The sequence below is a fragment of the Botryllus schlosseri genome, chromosome 5, assembly GCF_051294905.1.
Source record: "Botryllus schlosseri isolate E-star chromosome 5, Bs_hap1, whole genome shotgun sequence".
Classification (NCBI taxonomy): Eukaryota; Metazoa; Chordata; class Ascidiacea; order Stolidobranchia; family Styelidae; genus Botryllus; species Botryllus schlosseri.
Window position 1 is genome coordinate 25,098,422 of NC_137240.1, and position 16,897 is coordinate 25,115,318.

Consider the following 16,897-nt stretch of genomic DNA (forward strand, 5'->3'; position numbering starts at 1 on the left):
TTAGCATAATTTCGGTTAGATAATAATGGTGGAGCCGAATAATGATTTCAGGCGATTATGCTGAAGAAGAAATTTGTATTGCGAAATTACACTTCCTTGCTAAAGCGTTACGAAAATTAAGAAACCGTTGGGTTTAGAATCAGCGGAACATGAACGTGGCGATATAGCGTGTATGCCGTATTAATATCGAAAGCTGAAATTCACATACGCGTTATGTGACTGATAAGGTATCCGTTCACGAATAAAAAGAAACGATTTCCGTAACTAGAATATTTCGTAATATTCACGTGTCCGTCATCTATGAATCCAAACCAATGTACGCTGTTCAGTTATTATTCGACTGAACAAGATATGACATATTAAATAGCGAATTTTATAATAGGTCTAGAGCTGAGATAAGAACATCAAGGCCGTAATGTTAATAATATTTAAAGTCACCGATAACACCTTAACTTAGCAGAGGCCATTAAAGCTATGTAGGTTATTGATAAAAATGCGTTGTAGGCATAAAGGATGCCGCTCGACATTACATTCAATGAATATAAATCCGACACGAGACTGCGGTACTGGTCAAAGGTTCTATCGTATAGACACGGGAATGATCGCAAAGAGGCCCGCCTTAGCCCCAGTCCGTTCAATCTGCAGGTTTGTTCGGACCAGGAAGCGTTATGCTCTCAACTTCTTCATCCCGCCTCTACACACCCGGGTCGAACGAATGCCAGCCCCCGATTTCTCGCATCTCAATTCAATATTCAATGAGAGTTGCCGTGTAATTGCATAAATCGGTGATATTTTCTCAGTAAATGTGGGACATAATTCCATTCTTAGCGTATGGTAATCCCATAAGATATAGTGCTTAACGAATTCAACGATTGTGGGATAAGTTGATTTGATCTGTGCACAAGATAAATCCCATATTAACGAATTCAAGCAAAAGATAATCAAGACCTGATTCATATTCGAACATATCTTAGCGTAATATTTTGGTTGGAAATCATAGATTAGTGATACGGCGAGCGGTAGTCAAATGTATTGCGCTCGCATATTTATTCCTCTCAGAAAAACCAGCGTCGGCACGCTGGGCAAAGGTCAACAGTTCCCGTATGATAGTATATAATATGTAGTACATGTAGTATGTAATGCGCTTTATTTTGTCCTCAACCAAAGTCATTTGCCTTTGCGCGTCAGTCATATATTGTCTCAGAAAAGCTGAGCTACCATTTACTGACGGCGCGACACAATGTTGAACGGGAAGGCGATTTGATTCTTGCGGGTCGACGATAGTCGAATTTTTCGCAATGTGCGCTGATAGCCCCGGCTGTCCGGAGAAATTGGCCGCGTTATTTTGACCAATTTTAGCAATTGGATTAACTTTTGCTTTGCCTAAATACACAGGCTCGTTTATAACAAAGCTGATAGGAAAAGCGTGCCCAATTCTTTCATCGGCAATACCGAGTAAAGCAGCTTCGTGCTTAACATCTCTAGCGTGACCGATTTCAGAGTATAGTACCTTCTCAGCTGTTTGTATAGTTTTACTCGCCATTTAGACACTTTAGTAAACACTTGTCTATGACAAATATCGAATATGTTACGACAGAACAACAATAACACTTCAAAATCACTAACACATACACAATTCAATAGGGTCAGCTGTCATGATCGTTTTCAACAGAAATTGACAATTAAAAACGTGTACCGTGTTCGTCCGTGAAGAATGCCCTTGTCGTCGATAGCAAAAACGTCGGTCTCAGTATTGAAGTTGTATACCCGAACGACTTTCTCAGGGCCCATGCAGCAATAAGAGCTTATTGTCTCTGATGATCTGTATAAAAGTACAGCTAACCAATCGTCTTGGTGCTCGGCTATACAATACTTATCTCGAGAAGCTGTTGCCTTGGGTGAAGTTCTTCGTAACAGATATATACTCAATACAATGGTTTATTCAGAACGTTGGTGCAGTAGTAGCGTCTAGAGTCTCAATCATAATAAAGTAGTCTCTCACACGTGATACATACACTTATATAGAGTGTCAAGACATCACAACAAGAAGTAGTTTCTTATTCGAGACATAGCGGAATATCATGGACGAGTGATCACAGCTGGATAGCTGCAGTATCAATATGAGTGGTATATTATTTTTCGCGATATGCAACCAATCTTCTAAGCATAACTTGTCAAAAATTTATCATGTCATAGAAACGCCGGTTGTTACGAATTCGAAAGAAATGTACTTCGATTATCACGATGATGGAAATTAAGATCAACGCAGTATTTCGGAGGTGGATGTGTATCGTTTGGTATGTTCCCCAATCACTAAATTTCGGTTAGTTAAACGATACATTTACAAGTTTACCGAAATCTTGATTTACAAATGACAGCTTGATGATGTAAAGCTCAACCACTCAAATGTGTTCATTGCAAAGTATTTGACACAAACAAAATATCGAATGGAGACCAACACATTGGTTTCATTTCCGAGTGAGTGAAAATTGTTTTCTGCTGGAAATATATGATTTACATTTAGAAAAGCATACATTAAGCGACGCTGTTTCATATCCGATGAGTGAGTGGAATTTCTTAGGGGTTTGATTTAGCTAGTTAATTACCGGCGATTCAATCACATACAAGTAAGGTATTTAGTGAGTGAGTATTGTGATGACATTTACTTTGACGAATGACAATGTGAAAATTTTCCAATTTCTCTGATCGTGTGCGTTGCACAAATAGTTCTAGTATGCAATCAGTCAGGGATATATAGAGCTCCGGGATGGCTGACTGCGTCAATTGCGTCATCGCGGTATTACCTAAGTGGGTCCAGATTCGCGCATTCAATTTTGATGCACGTTCCAGTCACCCGCTTCATTTGTGTGCAATTTTAAGTTTTTGAGAGCGGTAGAGGCATATAATATCCCTGTTTATGTTATTATATAAAGCTAGAGGTTAACTAGGTTATGAGATGTTCAGGTAGTCTGAAACTTTGCGGTATTAGCCCTATTCCTTCAGCAGCAATTTACCGGTATGCCTGTACGGTCATTTACTCGCCTTCGGAATATCTCTGCTTCTGTAGTATCTTATGTAACATGTTTTGCTGCGCTGATAATCGTGAGAAGATAACAAAATGTAGAATAATTTCCAACGTTAACATTGATATCCGCAGTATGATTTTGATTACGCCTTGCGGTATGTTTTTCATTTACCCGTATGTTATGCGAATGTATGTCACCATCCGAGGCTGTTCAATGTGTTCATTGTACAAGGCCCTGTGGATATAAAGCTGTATCAGCTGTATCACCCCGTGGATATAAAGCTGTATCAGCTGTATCACTCTGTGATTATAAAGCTGTATCAGCTGTATCACTCTGTGGATATAAAGCCTATCACCCTGTGGATATCAAGCTGTATCACCCTGTGGGATATAAAGCTGTATCAGCTGTATCACAGCTGTATCAGCTGTATCCCGATCTTATAGGCCGATGTTATCATTAATTATTGAAAATTTTTGCGCTTCACGCTAGCTCACTAAACATTACAACAATAATTTCGTGGCAAAAGCGAACAACGTCATGGGGGACGGTTTATCACCCTATAAGAGCCCAAGATTCCAGGTTTTTTTCTTTTTTGGGGAGCCTGACGAAGTGCTGTTTCGTTCCTGCCAACGGCCGGGTCTACACACCCGGAGATGTTTAATTTTATTATTCGAGGGGTCCTACCTTTTCAAACACACCTCATTCAGTTCTACCGGCCGGTAGCCTAAATTAGATTACGTGAGCAGACAGACGTTATAAAAATTGATAGCAATCTATATACAATTCCCGATCATATATGGACCGACTTAGTCATGAAATATAGAAATTTCTCATTCTTTGCGCGTGTAGGCGAGAAAAGCTGACTCACTAAATGTGTGACAGCCTACTAGACTATTTCGCGCATCCCAGACATAGTATAGACCTGATACTAATTGCAGAGTGATACCTGGGTGAATCTCGGTACGGTTTGTCTATAATATGGGAGCAGCGATGATTCTCAAAGTTAAAGTAATTTAAAAAATAATAATAAAAAAATCAAGAATTGTTTGAACACAAGACACCGATTCCATACAGGTAGAGTGATACAGCTGATAGAGCCGTGTTACAGCTGATAGCTGATACAGCTTTATATCCACAGGGTGATACAACTGATACAGCTTCATATCCACAGGGTGCTACAGCTTTATATCCACAGGGTGATACAGCTGATACAGCTTTATATCCACAGGGTGATACAGCTGGTACAGCTTTATATCCACAGGGTGATACAGCTTTATATCCACAGGGTGATACAGCTGGTACAGCTTTATATCCACAGGGTGATACAGCTTTATATCCACAGGGTGATACAGCTGATACAGCTGATACAGCTTTATATCCACATGGTGATACAGCTGATACAGCTTTATATCCACAGAGTGATACAGCTGATACAGCTTTATATCCACAGGGTCTTGTACAAGTACAAGTGTACATTTACACTGTGCCGTGTCAACTATGAAGGCGACCGTTAGGAGGGACTTCGTCAGTTAAGATCTTGTACTATAGATTAATATGTGAATATGCAGGTAGTGCTGGTATTGCAGGCTTACCGGTATTCCAGATCATTGCTGGATTATTCCTAGTAAGAATTGGAGCCACTGAGTACACCACCGGTGTGCAAGATTCAAGAGGCATTTCAATTAAGGATAACCAAACATTTGAATCTAATACAAACACAACACAACACGTCAAGGTCGTTGCAGTTGTAAGTGTCCATAACAACTGTTGAATCCAATCTCTTGTTACAGATACTATTCATCAGTTACATGTCTGGTAAAACAAGGCGGGCATATGTTTGTTAATGAACGGCACCTCAATGCTACAGTACTGGAATTATACTTCAACAGAAGTGCACTGTTGTGAACTGCCAATGGCTGACTCCCAGTATATGGCCACAGCATTTGTGGACCATTTGCTCTTACTGAAGCCATGAAGATGCCCACTCCCTTGAATGGAGAAGCCAACACAATCGTCAGGACACGATACGACCCTGAGATACGGCCTGTCTTTACCATATAAACACTTATAGCCTATGTAACCGCGAAAGAGGGGTGGAATCTTCCACGTATACACAATGGATATATAACTGTCCTATCCAACACCCCAAGATGACGCGTTTCTGCCTGCTTCGTTGGTTTTTATTTTATACAGACGAAAAACGGTTTTCTGAAAGCATTAATACACAGCGAATTAACACAAATTGTTTAGTACCGGATAAATCAATATATACTTACTTGACGGTGTTTTCTTGAGGACAGTTACAAATTTCGAATCAGACTATTCATAATAATTATTTTAGGATCTATAAAAATTGCGATATAAATACGATTGAATAAGATTGATAGTCGAAATATTAGCATCTGATACAAAGCAGGCAACGAGGGCGAAACTGAACGACAGTGAACTATATAACAGTTACGTCACAAAGGTCATACAAGGTTTATTGAACCGTGATGTTTATGGCTCTTGAAGTCCGAAATCGCGACTTCATCCTGGCCCTTTAAAAATTGAAAATTTGAATTTATGCAAGTTTGGCAATTTTTACACAACTGCAACTTCACAATGAGAACACAAAGAAACGAAAGGTTACAATACTCAAAAAACTGTAACAAATTTCAGCTCTCAACAGTCACGAGCTTCACAGAGAAGCACCAATTTGTTTATGGGTCGTTTCAAAATATTCGTTTTGGTAAAGACTCTCACACTTCTCACCAAACCAGACTTGTCAGGTAGGGTTTCAATCACACGACCTAGCAACCACATGTTACGAGGTAGGTTTTGATCCAACACAAGCACAACATCACCTACAGTGATATTTCTTTTCTTTTCATTCCATTTTTGGCGAATCTGAAGTAGTGGAAGGTATTGTTTCTTCCACCTTGTCCAAAAAAGATCAGCCAAGTACTGGACTTGTCTCCATCTTTTTCGGGAGTAAACATCTTTGACATTGAACACACCAGGTGGTAGCATGGGTTTATCTTTCAACAACAACAGACTGTTAGGAGTTATTGGGGTCAGATCATGAGGATCACTAGACACAGTTGAAATGGGGCGATTATTCATAATTGATTCACATTCGCACATCAATGTTAATAGAGATTCATCAGACAACATTTGTTCATCACACAAAGCACCCAAAATCTTTCGCACTGTTCGAATTTGTCTTTCAAATACACCACCATGATTGGATGCACAAGGGGTCTGAAAGAACCAAGTTATTTGTTTTTGCACCAAAAAATCTTGTATTTTTGTTTGATTCCAAGTTAAAATGTTTTGCCTCAACTCTTTCTCACCAGATGTGAAGTTGCTGCCATTATCTGACCGTATCAAACTGATTTGTCCACGGCGTGCAATGCAGCGACGCAGTGCCATAATGAAAGAATCAGTGTCCAAACTATTCGCAATTTCAATATGGACAGCGCGAGTGGTTAGGCAAGTGAACAAAACGCCATATCGTTTCAATTCAGATCTACCACGCTTTACCAAAAACGGACCAAAACAGTCAACCGCAACTGCGTGGAACGGCGGATCATTCGGAGTTAATCTATCAGATGGTAGATCAGACATTTGCTGAGATTCTGGTTTTCGTTGACGTTTCCTACATGAGACACAATTTTTCAGAACGGATCGTACTTTGGAATTGATTGTGACAATCCAAAATCTTTCTCTGACTTGGGCTATAACATATTCCCGGCCACTGTGGCCACATGAAACATGAGCATCTCGAATGACCAATTCTGCTATTGGACTCTTTTTTGGGATGATTATCGGATGTTTTGAGTCGTAACCAATAGGAGCATTTTGATTTCTGCCTCCAACCCGCAGGGTCCCATTATCCAGAAATGGTAGCAATTTGTAGATCGGGCTAGATCTTTTGATTTGTCCATCAGTCTTCAGTCTTTTTATTTCTTCAGAGAAGTGCTTTATTTGCTCATGACGTATAAGCATTTCTTCGGCATCTTTAACTTCGGTTAAAGTCAATGCCTCGTTTGTCAGCTTTGCATTTGGTTGTTTGTTTCTCGCTTTGGCAAGAAGATTATTTCTGAAGCGCAAGACCCATGCCAGCACCCTTTTCAGTCGGGTCCAGCATGAGATCTTGGAGATAAGTTTATCAAGAACAGAATTTGGAGTGGTAATTGTAAGAAAACACAATTTGTTTGGCTTTTTGATTTCTGGGTCATCACAAGACAACTCCTCTAGAAATGTTGGTTGTTGAGGCCACTCCGAAGAATCTTTCCACAAGAATTCTGGACCGAATTTCCACATGTCGCAAGTCAAGAATTCAGAAACAGTCTGGCCCCGAGAAGCAATATCAGCAGGGTTTTGTTTTGAAGGTACATATCTCCAGTCTGATAATTCTGAAGACTCTTTGATCATATTGATTCTGTTCGCAACAAAGGTTTTGAAAGCTTTGTCTTTGTTTGTGAGATATCGCAAAACAGTTGTGCTGTCAGTCCAGAAGTATGAATCGTCAATAGGCAGGTCCAGCTCTTTTAGCAGAAATTTGTTATTACTGGCAGATATTGTTGCAGCGTACAACTCCATTCTCGGAATGGTAGAACCTTTGATGGGGGCGAGTCTTGTTTTTCCACAAACAAAAGAACAGTGAATCTCACCTGCATCATTCAGATATCTCAGATAAGATACTGCACCATAGCACAACTCAGAGGCATCTGAGAAGTGGTGAAGTTCGATTCTTGTCACCTGTCCAAACTTTGACGGTTTGAAACATCTTGGAATCGTAAAGTTTTCAAGCATCGGTAGTTGAGATAACCACTCGCACCAAATCTTTCTGGCTTCTTCAGGTAACGGGTCATCCCAATTGTAGCTATTTTTGCATAAGTGCTGCATCAATACCTTCATTGGTTGCACTATAGTTTGCGCCATTCCCAGCGGATCAAAAATTGAGTTCACGATACTCAGAATTCCTCTTCTGGTACAAGGTTTGTGTTTTTCTTTGACGCGGAAGCACCACGAATCATCTTCTATATTCCACGCAAGCCCCAATGTCTTCTCCATCGGTAGCTCATCAGTTAACAAGTCAATATTTTTCAGGTTTTTGGCTCTGTTTGATTCTGGTATTGCTGCCAGTACTTCTCTGCAATTGCTTGCCCATTTTGTCAGCTCAAATCCACCTTTGCTTAGCAGAGAGCTGACATCTTCCACACGACGAATTGCAGCAGGAGTATCCTCACAGGAATCAAGAAAATCATCAACGTAGAAGTTCCTTTGAACCGCATTTATGACATCAATGTCATAGGCATTTTTGTTATCTTCAGCGACAGTTCGTAGAGCAAAGTTGGCACAGCTAGGGCTGCTCACAGTCCCAAATAAAAACACAGTCATGCGGTACGTTTCAAGTTGTTGGTTTGGGTCATTATCCTTCCACCACAGAAAGCGTAACAGGTCTCTATCAGATTCATCAACCTTAACCTGGTAGAACATTGATCGAATGTCACCTTGGATCGCAACTTCATTTCTGCGAAAGCGCGATAAAACACCAACAAGGTTGTTTGTTAGGTCTGGCCCCTGTAACAGAAGGTCGTTCAACGCCAGGTTATTGAATTTCGCAGATGCATCAAAAACAACGCGGATAGTCCTCTTTTCAGGGTGATACACACCGTGATGGCTCAGGTACCAGGTTTTACCAACTGGCCCATCATTGTGAACCTTCTCGGCATATCCATTTGTGATCATGTCAGACATGAAAACTTTGTATTCATCGAAGAACTTTGGATCCTTTTGGAATCTTTTCTGCAGATTATTGATTCTTTGTTTTGCTTGATGTTTGTTGTCGGGCAGTGTTAAATCCGGATGTTTCAATGGTAATTCCATTTGGTAGTGCCCGTTCGAGTCAAGTAGGATTGTCGATGACATCTTTTCCATAAATAGTTTATCATTTACAGAGAGTTCAGTTTTGTCATTTGCTATGGAATTGACATCATCGTGACACATCCTGCACAAAGGGTTTGGATTGGTTTGAATGAAATAGGAGTGAGGTTTGAAAGGTTCGGATTGTTTTGGGCATGTAAACATCCATCCGATGGCACTTTTCACTGCGAAGTAATCCTCAGGTCCGTAGATAATTTCCAGAGGCTTATGAATTTTGGGGTTGTTTTTACCAATCAGCAGACCGATGTCTCCAGAAAGATCTGAGATTGGAATGTCTTCAAATTGTCGAAATTGATGTACATCACTTTGTGTTGGCCGCAGGTCGTTGTCTAGAGCGATTTTCTCTGTAGATATCAGTGACTTCAGAGGTACGTATTCTGATCCCTCGTAATCAGAAATCTCTAAACCACGAACAATGGTTGACTTCTTGGTATTTTTAGATGGTTCGATTGTTTGGAAAGTTACGTTTCGCTCGGGCCCAGCGAGACCGAGTAGTTTCACGAGTTCTTCAGATATGAATGAACAATTGCTTGCATTATCAATCAATGCCAAAGTGGCGATGTACTCGTCAGTGCCAACGATCCGTAGTCTTGCCAAGACTACATTCAGAGTAACACATTCATCATCATCATATTCATTGTCATCGCAGGAAGCACTGAAGAAAGAGGTAGCTTCTTTTGAATCAGAAATTTTGCCTTGGCCTTCAATTTGTTCATTTGCCGAATCCAAGGTTTTGTTAGCAACCTCTTTTATCTTTTCTTCAGGTGGGTGAAGAAGTGTTGTATGATTGCCTATGCAACCAGGCCTTATACAAGCTTGAATGCGTTTGCATGCTTTTCCGAAGTGTCCCGACTTTAGACACTTGAAGCAGAGCCCTTTGGTTTTGACGAATTCAACGCGATCAGGATACTGCATTTTGCGGAACTGGACACATTGATTCAAGAAATGCTTTTCGTTGCACATGAAACAAAGTTCCAATGTTGGAGTCACAACTTGTGTGCTGAATGATGCCTTGGGCTTGCCAGTTTTGAATACACCCGTCACTTGCTTCTCGGATATTTCATGATTAGGGTTGGTATATTTACTAGTGATTTCTCTAATTTTCTGGCGAACATAGTCATTTACATGTTCAACAGTCAGTTCGGTTTTCAGGTCAAAAGTGACCTCCGCCACTAAGGTTCTCCAACCAGGCTGCCAGGAAGGGGGAAGTCTCTCGGCAATTTGTTCAACCATAGAGCGTGAAACATCACGAATTCTTCCAAATTTGGTCAACTTATTGGTACAAGCAGTTAACGATGCATGAAATAACAGCAGAGAATCGTTGTCACCTTCTACAAGTTTCGAGCCATTTATAACAGTGTTTATGTAGCGGTCACTTATTTGGAACGGTTGGCCAAAATTGTCTCTCAATACCGCAAGAGCTTCATCAAAGCAGTTTTCCATATCTTCACAAGCTTTAACAAAAGTATTGGCAATACCACGGGTATATTGCAAAAGATGCATCAACTTCTGCTTTTGCGACCATGGTTGACGATTCAAAGTAGCATTTATCATTTCCTTGAATGTATCAAATTCAATTGGGTCGCCACTAAAACATTTTGGTTCCAACTTTAATGGAACAATTTGATCACTGGGTTTAACCTGGTGAATGACATACGGATTCTCACATTGAATCAAGTTTGTCGGTTGGTTAGGCTTTACATTGAGATCAGAGTTTGCAGTTGTTTGAACTGCGCAGCCTGCTGTTGCTGCTTGATTTGAATTAGCTGGCACAAAGGGTTGTACGCTACCAGATGCAAAGGAACTAGGCAAATTAGGAGTTATTTGTGTATCAATCATGGGAGGCGCTACAATAAAGCGACTATTTTTGGCATCAATTACAGGCGATTGATTTTTGGGTGCAATGCATGCGTTCAAACGAGCAGTCACACAGTTACTGTTAGATCTTTCACGCACACAAACATTCTCATTCATAGCATTAGACATTTGGCGAGAACTGTGAGACATGATATTAAAAGGAATAGCCACACCTGCGTATGAAGTATTCGGAGATATCGGTGGAGTTACATTTGGAGCAACACTTGTAGACGCTTCAGCAATTGAAGTTATTACATTGTTCGTAGGTTGAATAGTAGCACTTGCTTGCTGTAGTTGTTCTGGAACATTGCTTACTTGAGGAGCCAGGCTCCTGTTTTCAGATGGCTGCAGTTCTTCCGCTGTCAGTTGAGGTGAACTTTGCGTTGATACACCACGTCTAGTGAGTTCTAGTTCTAGTTCACATGTATTTTGCAAATGTTCTCGTCTTACACGGCGAGCTGTTTCGTCAGCATTTTGCTGCATCCTTTGTTTAATCATTTCACATTGTTGATTTTGCCGTCTTTGTAGTTCTTGTTCTTCTTCCTCCAACTTCCTCTGCTCTTCCTCCAACTTCCTCTGTTCTTCCTCCAACTTCCTCTTTTCTTCATCTAGTTTCTTTCGTAGATCTTCTGCTAACTTCTTTTTTTTGTCTTGTAGATTGGCTCGGGCCAACGCAGTTTGATTTATAATTGATTGTATTTCAGTGTTCATTGAAGCCTGGATATCTTCAATATCCTGTTTTGCTCGTGCAGAGCTTATTTCTTGCAGTTTCCGGTGATAATTTACGACATTTTCAACATTCATTTCACTATAGCGAGATTTAGTTGAATGACTTGATGTAGAAGTACCGGTACCTGTTGATGACCGATGACTTGAACTTGATTTGCTTGAACTTTTCGCTTTCAAGTATTTGTGCTCTAAAGCCTTTGACATGGATCTCGTTTGAACTGATGATTTTGATCTGGCACCATGAGACCTTGAAGACTTTGGTTTGTCTTTTGTTTTGGTGACTTTGTTGTCTTCTTCGCATCTCGGCGTCACATCCAGATCAGGATCTTTGGTTTGGTTGTTGAAATCCATGACAATGACAGTTGAGTTTTTCTTTGTTGATTGGTGCACTTGTTGAGTGGAATCGTCAAAAAACTTTATGTAACCGCGAAAGAGGGGTGGAATCTTCCACGTATACACAATGGATATATAACTGTCCTATCCAACACCCCAAGATGACGCGTTTCTGCCTGCTTCGTTGGTTTTTATTTTATACAGACGAAAAACGGTTTTCTGAAAGCATTAATACACAGCGAATTAACACAAATTGTTTAGTACCGGATAAATCAATATATACTTACTTGACGGTGTTTCCTTGAGGACAGTTACAAATTTCGAATCAGACTATTCATAATAATTATTTTAGGATCTATAAAAATTGCGATATAAATACGATTGAATAAGATTGATAGTCGAAATATTAGCATCTGATACAAAGCAGGCAACGAGGGCGAAACTGAACGACAGTGAACTATATAACAGTTACGTCACAAAGGTCATACAAGGTTTATTGAACCGTGATGTTTATGGCTCTTGAAGTCCGAAATCGCGACTTCAGCCTATAGGCTATAGGCCTGTACGATGGAGGAAGAGAAAACTCTGAAGATTGCTTTCAATTTGCAAGGTTTAGTCAAATCGTCGCAATAACGCATAGACCTCTCCTCAGTCGGCCCAAGGTAAGTTTGGCTGATTCTAGTGATACGCTATTAAATGAGCGATTTACATTAATCCTGATGTGGTTAAAGTAGTCTGCATTGCTACTCAAGTAACAGTCGTATTCCCGGGCGTACTGGTATTTAAACTTCCTCAAGTAGCTGTAGAAAGTGAAATGCCTTCAAGGTACTTAAGTTTGGAGATGGCTGCTTCAAAATTACAAGATGTATCTTCGAAAATAGGCAACACCTACTTGAGTACTGCAATGAAGTAGAAGTTCTTCATTACTGACCAACTCTGCATACATCTATATATATTCTTAATGTTAATTTGTGTCTTTAAATACATCATTTGTTCATTTTTGTTGCAGATTCCGGAAAAACAAACGCGATGTTCCAGCATTTGCATCACGTCAACAGTGGATATCCTGATATATTATACTGGGCACATTCCATTGAAATCTTGGCAAAGATGGCCACGATCTGAATATTTGGATCTCGTGCCTCCTCACCGAGATAATTTTTTGACATGGAATTATCTATCGCTCTATCGGAAAATCTGCAAGACAATGATACTGAATATTTCTTAACTGATAAATGAAATGAAATGCTTCAGGAGGCCCATTCGTGATGTACCGTTAAGCCATGGTGGTAATTTCTTCACTGCGGTCATGAAACTATTTCTCGGTGAACAAAATATCAGCTGAATTCAACAACTGGGTCTACCGAATGCTTCTTAAATTAATAATGATATGTAGGCCTACCAAACTGCTACCTGGCTAAATTTGAACCTGAAGAGAAGTATCAATGGTGTGCTGATTTCTTGATCAACTTTCATTGAGTGACATAGAAGCTGACAATGCTGCTATCACAATTTCGAGTCCTTACAGGCCGTGCTATCTTTTCGTTATTGTAAATGCTCCATGGTAGGGGTCCATTTAAAACAAACGGTGTTTGAAACACTATGTTTAAAACATGCTTTAAACAGTGTGTTAAACAAAGGCCTTTTGAAAAAATTTCTTTTTAAGTTGTAAAATTATGCCATAATTGTGTAAATACTTTCAAAAATACGTGTTGTATGAGCCTACGGACGATTACCACCCGATATAGCCGCCTAATATCGATATGGGATGGCTGGAACCCTTAAAATAGTCGGTTCAACAGCAATAGCACAGATATTTCGTCAAAGGAGCTATATTTACACTATATTTTCAATTGTCAATGTCAATCCAATATGACGTCAGTCACGTCACTATTGAATATTCTTGACGTCATGGCTTAAAAAAAGGATGTTTTATACAAGGGCCTGGTTTTAAACATGCTTGTTTTAAATGCAGCCCTGTACTCCATGGTGATTGTCGATTAACGCGAATTGAAACGGTTAATTTAGTCAATCCTATTAACCCCCCCCCCCCTTTCCAGCTGCAAGGTTTCCGACAATGGCTAGTAAATAGGTAGAAGACGCTGATATTATTCGTTATTCACCCTGTTATTTATGGCCTGATGCAGGGATGGTGTGAACGTGAGGTTCACGTTCGCGTTCTGTGTGTGAACCTCGGAAAATTTGAGGTTCGCGTTCACAACAGAACCTTGGTAGGTTCTGCACTGTGAACCTTTTTCATATATTGCAATTTTCACTTCATTATAATATCTTTGCTTCAAATTTATTGACTTTCAACTGCGGGCCACTCTATGCATGGAGCTGACAGCATAAACATTCAACACTAAACGAAAATGCCCTTGACAATCTCAAAAAATATTGTTACAAAAGTTTGCTCGAAATATCCAGCTTTCCGTTTGTACATAAATTTTGTCAGCGAATGATCCTAATTCAACCAATCAATGAGATTGATATCGTCTTCTGATGTAAAAATCTAGCAGGCGTACGGGGTCAATCTTGACTACATATGTATACTCTATCATAAAAACTAAATCCGTGGGACTGGGATGTTGGCTATACTGCTGTATAACTTGTTAATGGGGTAATATCGGTAGCAAGAATAGAAACCCATTTTACACTCTGCGTAATATACACGTGGCAATACTCAGACGCCGAATACATTGTCAGATCAGGTCGAAATTTATGGCAAAGCGACGCAAGATTCTGATTTTATGGGATTATTATATCATTTGATTGCCTCAGTTGATACATTTGGCGACGTTTAAAACGTCAATATGTATACTTAAGTACTGAGCTATTATGTGGCCCCGAGTCGTCGCTCGGTATCGTGTACAGTAGGTTAATATAGGCAATCACCTAAGTGAAATATGGGGTTTAAATTAGCAATATGACGTCACGTGACGTCATAAGGTTCACGTTCGTGTTCACACAGAACCTTTCAAAAAGGTTCACGTTCACACGAACCTGAACCTTTCAGAGGTTAACACCATCCCTAGATATGATGTGTAGAAATTAAACACATTCATGATTTACTGAAATTCAGAGTTGTCATAGTTTACTTGGTTGGCTATACAGCAGTGTCATGCTTTACTAAGTTGGCTATACAGCAGTAAGGTTGTGATAAGGGAAGAATGTCTAGCTTACTCACTAACTATTCCGCAAAAGGTTGAGGATCGTTATTCTAGAAACAGCTGTATCGCTAGCTTGCAGAAAAGTGGATATTTCAAGGCAGATTGCAGGTAACTTTCTGGACCTACTTAGGTAAAGGCCAGAATGAAGTCAGCCATCCCGGAGTTCTATATATCCCTGGAGTCATTACACATTTTGACTCGAATCAAGTCATGTCACTCGACTTTTGGAGGTGACTCGAGTCATGCCATTGCATTTCGCACGATAATTGAAGTAATATAGTCGCTAATAATTACCGAATATCGAGTTAATTATACCTTTAACGGAGTGTTCTATGACTCAGGTAGGCACAGAACTGCTAAACTATACGTCGGTAACTGTCAACCAAATAGAACATGGAATATTAAACTTTAAACTTCGCAAAAAAGGATAAAGAACGCACATAGTGTCCTAATGGCGTAATCAAAGCGTAGTCAGAATATCTCACGACAAAACTGCACGATGTCGACTTCATAGCGAGTGATAGGATATCAGTCAGGTTTTTGGTTAGTTTCTACGAAGAATTTTCTAGGTCCTGCAGCAACTTCTTCAGCTGTGATTCCTCGTCGTTTTCCTCCTCGATCCTTTTGTGCAGGATCTCCGAGATTTCCTTCTTCACGTTCTGATCGGTCTCAGGAGTGGGAGGATTCATTCGTTGCACGATTTGATCAATTTGCGCGGGTTCTATCTCGATATTGATCGGGTTGCCGTCCGGGTCAAACATCTCGTAGACGACACCACTTGTATTTGGATCTGGGAGAGTGGGCTCGTCTCCATGGGCGACAGTGATGAGCGGAGTCTGCTTTTCGAGACTCCGAGTCCCTCCGACAACTTTGGTCTCTGAGGCAAAGTCCCTCCGACTCCGGGGATCTCAATCCCAGACTCCGAGATAACCCGAAGAATCTTGTCCAGTCCCCGAAACATATTCAGACCATTGTCGAAGAATCCCAATCGATGTTTTCGATAGCCTGTCTGATATTCATACCAGTTTTTTAGTATCCGTGAATTGCCGAACAGTCGCAACATTACTTCTGAGAGTCAAGTTCTCTCCAACAAAATGGACAGTCAAGTTAATAGAACTGCGACCCTTTAGATCGGTCCACATATCTGTGGTGATGCCAGCCAGCCCATAACACTTGGTAGCAACTCTTAGTTCCTCTGACAGCTTCTGCTTCAAAGATAAAGCCTCCTCATCCAACTTACGTTTCACCGTAAATCTGGATGGCAAAACGTCTTCAGCACAACACCACGGCAAACCGGCACTTCTTCGGTATTCTCCACCCGGCGATCAGTGTTCCCCATGATCACCTTCTCCTTTGATTTCTTGCTTACTTTTTTGTTGGAAGAAAGGAACTTTCTTCAACTGCGATCAATTCTTCTTACACGCTTCGATATGTCTTCGAAGATGCGACGTACCACTTGTTAACTTGTGATGCTTTGGCTGAACATAGCAATTTTGACATCTCGCAAACCCAGTATACTGGCCGTTATTATCATGCAGCATCAGAGTGAAATCCTTCCACAATCCACAAGTCACTCTTTTTCTGCGTCTTTGTGAGTAACCCACTTGACGTCGACGGTGCTTCAGCCATTATAATAAAACGAAACGACGAAGGAAGACCAGTCAGTTAGAACTAACTACCACTAACACCACTGAAATCGACGATCACATCACAGGTTTCAGTAAATTAAGTACCGCATCGCAATGAAACAGTTGATGGAACTGCACTGCACTAAACATACATGATGCATCACTGACGCACCGATCGACGCTCCTTGGAGTTGACTAAATGACTAGTGACTTCCAATTT

The 16,897-nt window shown here is 40.4% G+C and overlaps 2 protein-coding genes across 2 annotated transcripts in view; both read right to left on the minus strand.

Moving 5' to 3' along the window:
- The window catches only part of LOC145439510 (uncharacterized), a 29,612-nt gene extending 27,500 nt beyond the window's left edge, over positions 1-2,112 (minus strand). Inside the window, exon 1 of the mRNA XM_080316989.1 lies at positions 1,697-2,112. The gene's annotated coding sequence lies outside the window, so the exon portion shown is untranslated. The remainder of the gene's footprint in view (positions 1-1,696) is intronic.
- Positions 2,113-5,184: 3,072 nt separating this feature from the next.
- On the minus strand, positions 5,185-12,423 carry LOC145439494 (uncharacterized). Its single transcript, XM_080316974.1, has 2 exons — positions 12,167-12,423; positions 5,185-12,098 (listed from the first exon to the last, which is right to left on the minus strand). Exon 2 carries the CDS (start codon positions 11,895-11,897, stop codon positions 5,691-5,693), a length of 6,207 nt encoding a protein of 2,068 aa, XP_080173100.1. The 5' UTR covers positions 11,898-12,098; positions 12,167-12,423; the 3' UTR covers positions 5,185-5,690.
- Between the last annotated feature and the right edge of the window lie 4,474 nt (positions 12,424-16,897).

What these genes read in the sequence shown, in the direction of transcription:
- LOC145439494 (XM_080316974.1), bottom strand. Translation starts at nt 11,897, where the DNA reads ATGGATTTCAACAACCAAACCAAAGATCCTGATCTGGATGTGACGCCG.